Source organism: Sturnira hondurensis, unplaced genomic scaffold, assembly GCF_014824575.4.
Source record: "Sturnira hondurensis isolate 20B ecotype Veracruz unplaced genomic scaffold, ASM1482457v3 Scaffold0019216, whole genome shotgun sequence".
NCBI classification, from domain to species: Eukaryota; Metazoa; Chordata; class Mammalia; order Chiroptera; family Phyllostomidae; genus Sturnira; species Sturnira hondurensis.
In genome coordinates, this window is record NW_028091847.1 from 1,670,372 (window position 1) to 1,677,946 (window position 7,575).

General features: G+C 48.0%; 1 protein-coding gene across 1 annotated transcript; it reads left to right on the forward strand.

Annotated features, from left to right (window-relative positions):
• The first annotated feature begins 9 nt into the window (after positions 1-9).
• Positions 10-1,937, forward strand: MAGEF1 (MAGE family member F1). Its single transcript, XM_037071050.1, is given in 9 exon segments — positions 10-20; positions 839-1,224; positions 1,227-1,343; positions 1,346-1,487; positions 1,489-1,549; positions 1,551-1,731; positions 1,734-1,805; positions 1,808-1,836; positions 1,839-1,937. Coding segments are annotated over 9 exon segments (1,098 nt in total).
• Positions 1,938-7,575: the final 5,638 nt, after the last annotated feature.

Sequence of the window (7,575 nt, forward strand, 5' to 3'; positions counted from 1 at the left end):
CATGTCACAATGTATTTCATGTGTGGCTCAAGACACCCGTTCTTCTTCCAACGTTGCCCAGAGACAACAAAAGTTTGGACACCCCTGCTTCCACCAGCTGTACAATATATCTCATCATTTTCCTTTCGTTCCCCTATAATCTGCTACCCTTACCCCTTCCTCATCTATTTCACATCCTATTTTATGGGGTGCCTCAACGTGCTGTTCTAGGAGCTAAAGATACACCAATGAACAAGACAGGCCAAATCTCACTTCCTGTTCTGCACTGCAATAATACTCCGAACTGGATTCCCAGCTTTTGGTCCTCCCTGCTCTGATCCATCCTCCACACTGCCACGAGAAGTACATACTGGTCCAGGTATTTTCCCAGTGTGTTCAGAATTAAGTTTCAACCTCCCTAGCATCCAGTTCAAGACCCTTCACTAATTATCCGGAAGACCTATCTCCCAGCTTTCACCTCCATGCACTCTGCATTTGGGCCAGAGCAAATCACTCAAAATCCTAGATACACACACTTACAAATAAGCACCTGCTGAGAGACACGGCTAGAACTCCATCACTACTGCATCCTTGTACATTGAAGCATCCCCCATTCCGCCTGCCTCGGCTGTGAAAACCCTGGCATCGCCCCTCCAGCTCTCGAGCCTAAAAAGCAGTGAAGAAGGGACACTGCCCCCCCCCCACAGACCCGCCTACCAAAGTACCCCAACACCCACGGGGCACCGGTGGGGGGTGGGGGGTGGGGTAGCGCGCTGCGCGCGGCCCCGAGGCACCGGCTTGCCTGGGCAGGCCGGAAGTAGCCCCGCCAGCTCGCGCCGGGCGGACTGAGGCTGCGCAGTGGCGGCGGCGTGAGGTTGGGGCACCGGCTGCGTTGCAGTCACCCTCTGGAGTTCTCTTTGGTGCTACCCAGTAGCCACACTGTGCCTCCTGTCATCTCTCTTAGTCCTCCTCCCGCCGCCCCCGCTGCTGTCAACCGCTCCGCTGGGTTTGAACATCCCTTCTCCGAGGGACTGAACATCCCTCGGCCCTTGTCGGTGCTCTGCGCCTGGCTTTCCGAAAACCTGTTGCAGAACCCTGAGAGCGGGGGTCTCCGCGTCCCTCAGGCAGAGGAGCAGGAGTGTGGCGGCTGTGACAGTGCGACCCCGACCACCTCGCAGGAGGAGGCCCCGTGCCCCCACCAGCGGGAGAACCCCAAGGCGGACCTTGGCGCCAAGAGCGAGGAGGGGCTGCGGAGCCCGCCCTCGCCCGGAGAGGCACCAGGCTCTCGGCATTCAAAGCCTTGACCCGGCGCAGGGCCTGCCGCCGTCCGAATCAGACGGTGGCGGAGTTGGTGCCCTACCCGTTCCCATCGGTCGCTCCGAAATGGCGAAAAACGTTATGGGAGACGTAAAGGATCTTTTCCCTGAGACCATCGCTAGGGCCGCAGAACATCTGTGGTATGTCTTTAGTTTTGAGCTGAAACAGCTGGGCCTCGAGCAACACACATACCCTGTCCAACAAACTGCAGCCTCTGGAGGACAAGGATCCGGGAGTGGATGGCCCCAGACTGTGTCATTTTAATGACGATCTTGGGTCTCATCTGCATACAAGATAATAGGGCCAAGGAGGCACTGGTTTAGGAGGTGCTGAGCCGGTTGGGGGTGTATCCCTCAAAGTATCATGACCTCTTCGAGCCCCTGAAAGGGCTTATTAGGGAAGATTTCGTGCAGCAGTGGCACCTCGGTTACAGGCGGTGCCTCACACCTATCCACCGGAGTGTGAATTCCCTTGGGGTTCCCCAAGCAACCTGGAAACCAGCAAGATGAAAACCTGAAGTTCGTGGCCAAGTTCCATAAACAAAGGAATCCCAGCACTGTGAGGCCCTGGCTGAAGAAGCCAGGACGAGGGCTAGGGTTAGGGCCAGGGCTGATGCTAGGGCTGGCATCAGGCCCTGGTGAGGCCGAGGAAAAGGTGGTTGGTGAGGGGGTGGGGCGGTCCTGGCTGTGGAAGCTACTGTTTGATTCTTAAGCAGTGTAAGGTGAGAGGAGTGTTATTTCTCTAAGAGTTGTATTTGTGTGACTAGAATTTAAGTTTTGTATCTTGCTAGGTTTCATGACATTTAATGTACTACAAAATTGATGTTTAAGTGGAATTGGCCTACATTTTGTCTTAAGATTTTGTCGTCGAGTTTTGCTGTTTTTGTAAAATGGTTTGAAACACCTTGTATTTTATTCTGTGATCTTAAACAAACTATGCAGCATTGTAGTCCTGTACTCTAATAGTTCGAAGGAACTTTGCATCATGATGATCTGGTACCACGAAACAAAAATAGCTGATTGGTGTCTAGCTTCCCAACACTTTTTGTCTGTTGTATAAAGAAAAAAGAATGACATGGACCTCTATTTGCTTAGCCATTATAGTGTCTAGAGAAAAATTAAAGTGCAATAAGTTAGAAGTATACACGAGTATACTAAATAAATTAAACACTTGCTGAGCATCACCTTTATTGCGGTGTACTATTTGGGGGATAGAATGCTGAATAAGATAAAGGGCCTCCTTTTCAGAACTGGACAGTAAGTAAATAAACCAGAAATTACAGTGCAGTGAATTGAAGGCTACAGAGGGACGCCTAACCTAGCAAGAGTGATTGAGTGAGGCTTTAGTCAGTCCATCAATCTAAAGCCTCACTCAGTGTGGGAAGGGGGTGGGGGAAGGTGAGGTAGGAAGGAAAAAAGGCAGAAGACTTCGGGGGTGGGAAATGGTATGCAAAATGACTTACGATCACAGATGTTCCTCAGGAACATGAGAAGAAGGCTTGATACATGGCAGATCTGGAAAACACTCTACTTTTGCCAGTGCTCTCATTCCAGGGCCGTTATCACAGTGCGCAAACAACAATGGCACTTATTAGCACTTTGGTCTTTTCCATCCCTTCTCTTACCTTTGCATGTTTCTCTCTTACACCAAAGCTCTCAGAGACCAAACACTGCAACAAACCTGGAATAGCATGCAGTGTGGGTGGGAAGGGTACACGTGGTATTACCTACTACCAAGAAAACCCACTTCAAGATCTCTCCCCTGGTACGAGGAAGCCCAGTCCCCTCATCCATGTTTCTACCTGTCATTCCACCTGCCACTTCCTATTTGGAGGAGACTTGGAAGGCATCCCTTACATTCTTAACTACTCATGAAGGGTCATCTGCATAAGCAGGTCAGGACTCTGTAATGCCTACCACCTTCACTCTAGGGAAATCCTGCAGAATGGGTACATAGAATAACAGGGAGCCTAGAGGAGAGGTAACCAAACCAGAGATGGGTGTTAGATTAGTTGTGAAACTGTACAGCTGCCATAGACAAGAGAACTGCTTTCTATTCTCTTTTATGACAGAGTTTTTTTTTCTGATTTTAGTTGTGTCCAAATAACATTTCTGTGTATGTTAAGGTTAACATGGAATAAAATACTTTGGGACACAGGCCCAGGGATCCAACAAATCAGACTGCAACCAAAAGCTGTAAACATATGGGCAAAAAAAGTCAACTGATGTTTAAAAACATGACTTCTGGGCAGTTTTATAATTCATTAAACAAGCAGAAATACAGAGTGCCTACTGTATGCCAAGGACTTTGCTGGATTCCAAAGATTAGAGGGAGAAGACTGGCCTTAACCTCGAGGAACGGTAACAATGAGACTGTCTCTCATTTGTTTTTCTCGCAGCTGCTGAGGGGCCCCCAGTATGTGCACCTGAAGGTTGGATTACTTGGTCATTGCATGTGCTCAGCAAAAGGGTACCAAGACTAGACCCCAAGTCCCTTGCCCCCAATCCAATGTGTTTCATTCTAGCACATTGTTCCCCATGCCTGGCTTCCAATACGTTGTATGTGATTTTACTTGTCACAACTCCAAAAAACAAGCAAGCCCCATGTAATTATCTCCAGCTGCCACCACAGTCCTTATGGGAGTGAGAAGGGGTGGAAATACTCCCTCCCCATGTTACCAGTGGCAGAGGTGACTGTTGAAGGTCAGAGGTGTACTACCTGGCAAAGACAGACCCAACAACAGTGCCATTTATTAAACATCTACAGACCAAGGTCGTTTTTCTTCCTACTCTTCACAACCACATTGCAAAATAAGTAATAGCAAATACCTCCATTTTACAGATGTTAATGGTGATAATACTTGCCATTTATTCAATACTTAAGATCAGCTAGCTTATATATGCTTTACACATGTATTAATGATTTTAATAACAACCTTACAGGATAGATATTCGTTAAATTTTGCAGTAAGCAAACTGAGACTTGGCTAAGGTATAAAAGTCTCACAGATAGTATTAACAAAACAAGGAATGGAACTGAAATCTGACTGAGTCAAAAGCCTGCACTTTTTACTATTTTACATTTCCTTCATCTTGGGATTCCTTCCAGACTTGGGTCATCTGTCTCAGGACTTGTGTTCTTTCTTCAAAGGCCACTGTCTCTATGGAGATACAAACAAGGAGTGTGTAGCCAAGGTAATTATGTCAAGACACTGGGCTGCAGGAGGGTAAAAAAGGGGGCTAAAATAAAGTTGGAGAATTATCTGTGAACACCAATCCCAGCTCTGCCTACTCCCTCTCCAGTGTTTACAAAGTGCTTGCTGCATGTAGAATGTGTACTTTTGCTCCAACTCAGCACGTTTTGCCCCTATCGGCCATCTTATCTCAGCCTTTACTCTGCTCTTTCTACTGAGCCTCAAATTAAGTCTTTCTTGCCACGGGACAATCAAATAACATCTGTGGACCTGCAAATATGATTCCCAGCGTGTTTTGGGGTGGTACAAAGGGCTGACAGAACACGTACCCTTGCCTCAGGATGAAAGACCTCCCCCATCACAGATGCCATCATCAGCTTCTCAGAAGCACTCAAAGTGTGGCCTCTCGCCCATGTGTAGAGCAGACCTTGGCCATGGTGAGGGCAAGAGATGAATTCTCCTGTTGTGCAGGGTCATTCACATGAGGGAGAAGGAAGGCCTGGGTCTCCCATTCTCTTTCCTTTCAGCCACAAACAAAACTAGATCTTCCTGGGCCAAACACTGAGTGGGGAGAGCAGGGCCTTGCTATTGGGGGACTGGTGGCAGATGGATTGCTCCAAATCATCTTTGTTATATTACAACTAGAAAGCAGAAACAGTAAAGGAAATTCCCTAGAAAACTATGAATCATGTCTTGGACAATAGGGAGGTCTCAGTGCAGCCAGACTCTGCAGGGATCTTGACACGCACCAGAGTCAGGACTTCGGACCCATTGGAACTTGGAGAATGAGTGTTTAGAAACAGGCTGAGGTTGATTACAGCCCCACCATCTAGCAGGCACGTAATGCTCTGGAGGTGGCAGCTCATTTATAGCCCCTGCAAATCAGGCTTCAATCCCAGGCTCAATCACAGTTTCCACTAGATATAATTATGCTTCATGCCCTGGTCATGGTGGCAATTGGTGCTTCTGCAAATTATTCCTCAAATCGTGCAACCCAGCAGAGATGGCGACGATTACCTCCCAGCAGAAGCACAGTGTACGGACTAAGGAGGTTAGCTACACTGAAAAGTGTCCTAATCAAGGTCTTTTAAAAGTCATGACTGTAATCTTTAACAAAGAATACAACCTGAGAACTGAAACTCTAGGAAAGAGTTCAGTGAGTGACTGGAGTGGTGGTCAGCGACAGTCTACAGCCCACACCCTATCCTTCCAGCCGATGGCAGACCCTGCCACCCAGTTCCTGAGCCAGTCATGACCAGTAACTACAGCAGCCAGTATTTATTAAGTCTCATGTTTCAGGCAAGGGGCTAAGAATGGTAACCACGTTGTCTAATGCATCTGTCTCATCAGGCAGGTTCTACATTTGCCAACATTACAATACTATAGGGCAACTACAGGGAAAGAGCCATTCTGTTAGCTCGTGACATAGCGAACGAGCAGCAGACCTAGAACGTGAACCTAAATCTGGGTTCTTGCTGGTGTTCCACCCTGATGGTCTTCAAAAGATTCTTAGGGAGCAACCAATCTTCCTTTAGGAAAATGGGTGAGAGAGAAGGGAAAAAGGATCTCTCCTGCTGATTTACACCATAACTTAGAGGACACAGGCTAGAGAGTAGAGGTAGCGAGAAGGGGGAGGGGCCAGTTGGCTTTTCTGATTGGAGCTCGTGGGTCTTTTGTCACAGAAGGGACCTGAGTTGGAACAGGAGCCCATTTCTGAGGAATGAGACCCGTGAGCAGTAGCTCTGTGGTCTCTGAGGTGCGGGAATCAGCCCAAGGGAAGCAGCAGCCCCAGCCTTTGCTTCTTCAGGAGGCCTGCTGGGTGCTGAGCCCAATGAGAGAAGCCTCATTAGCCCAACCGCAGGGCAGGGGAGGCCTAGGGACACAAGGAGCTCCCGGCCCCTGAAGCAGACATTCCACTCTCTGCCCTGCAATAGCAGGTGGCTTCAGCTCAGTTACCTAACCTCCCTGAGCTTCGGTTCCTGCATCTTTAAACAGAGATAGTGCTAGTTATCACAAAACACAGTGAAGACCAAGTGAGGGAATTACTGAGCACCTACCACAGTGTCTGGTTTGTGACAACTATTGTTGTTATATAATATACGAGGGGGGCCCCCCAAAATGGAATTTATGTATAAAAAATTGTGTATTTATTCTTACATTTTTAAACTTCAGTCACCTCCATTTGATGCAATTCACCTGTCAAGACATCTTTTTTCACTGCTAAGAACAGTTTTTGAACTTCTTGATTGTGATGTAGTTTAGTGTTTCTGCCCTTTTTTTGTTTCACCCCTTCCACGTGGGAAAAAAAATTATCTTTGAGGATGTTTTTATCCAGGAAAACAAAAAATGTCCTGGGGGTGAGATCAGGTGAATAGGGAGGATGGAATATGGGGGTCATGTCGTTTTTGGTCAAAAACTGCTGAACACAGTGCAGTGTGGGCAGGTGTGCTCGTAAATCACCCATCATGAAACGGGCAAACGTGTCGAAAGAGTCTTCAAAAACGGTTTCACCGAAGTGGAACACTACCTCTCACAACAATGCCAGCTGATACACTGATACAGATGGGTTCCTAGAACACTTACCTAGTGGGGAAGCCTGTCCTACAAGAGGCCCACCCTCCAGAAGATAATTCCAGGTTTTGGGGCGTCCCTCCCCATACTCATTCAGCAAATATTTATTGAACATCTTCTCTATACACAAGGCATACACACTAGTCAGTGCGGTTAAAGCAGAGAACAAAATAGACAAAGATCCTTGGATAGAGCTACATATAAGCATAAGGATATACATAATGAAGAAGTGTAATACATAGCATGTCAGATGGAGATCTATGTCCGAGGCAGCGACGAAGGAGGAAAGGGGCAAGAACCCTGGGAGGCCGTGGAGCTGTACACATCCTGGTCAGGGAGAGCCGCCCTGAGAAGTGGCATTTGAGTCAAAACTGAAGGTGATCAGCAGAGGGCCCACGAGCTGCCTGGGTGGTGGGGGAGGAGAGGGCACTGGCAGATGAAGCAGCGAGTATGAAGGCCTGCAGTGGGAGCAGGCCAGGCAGGTTCTGAGAAAAGGCCTCTGGAGGCAGAGCGAG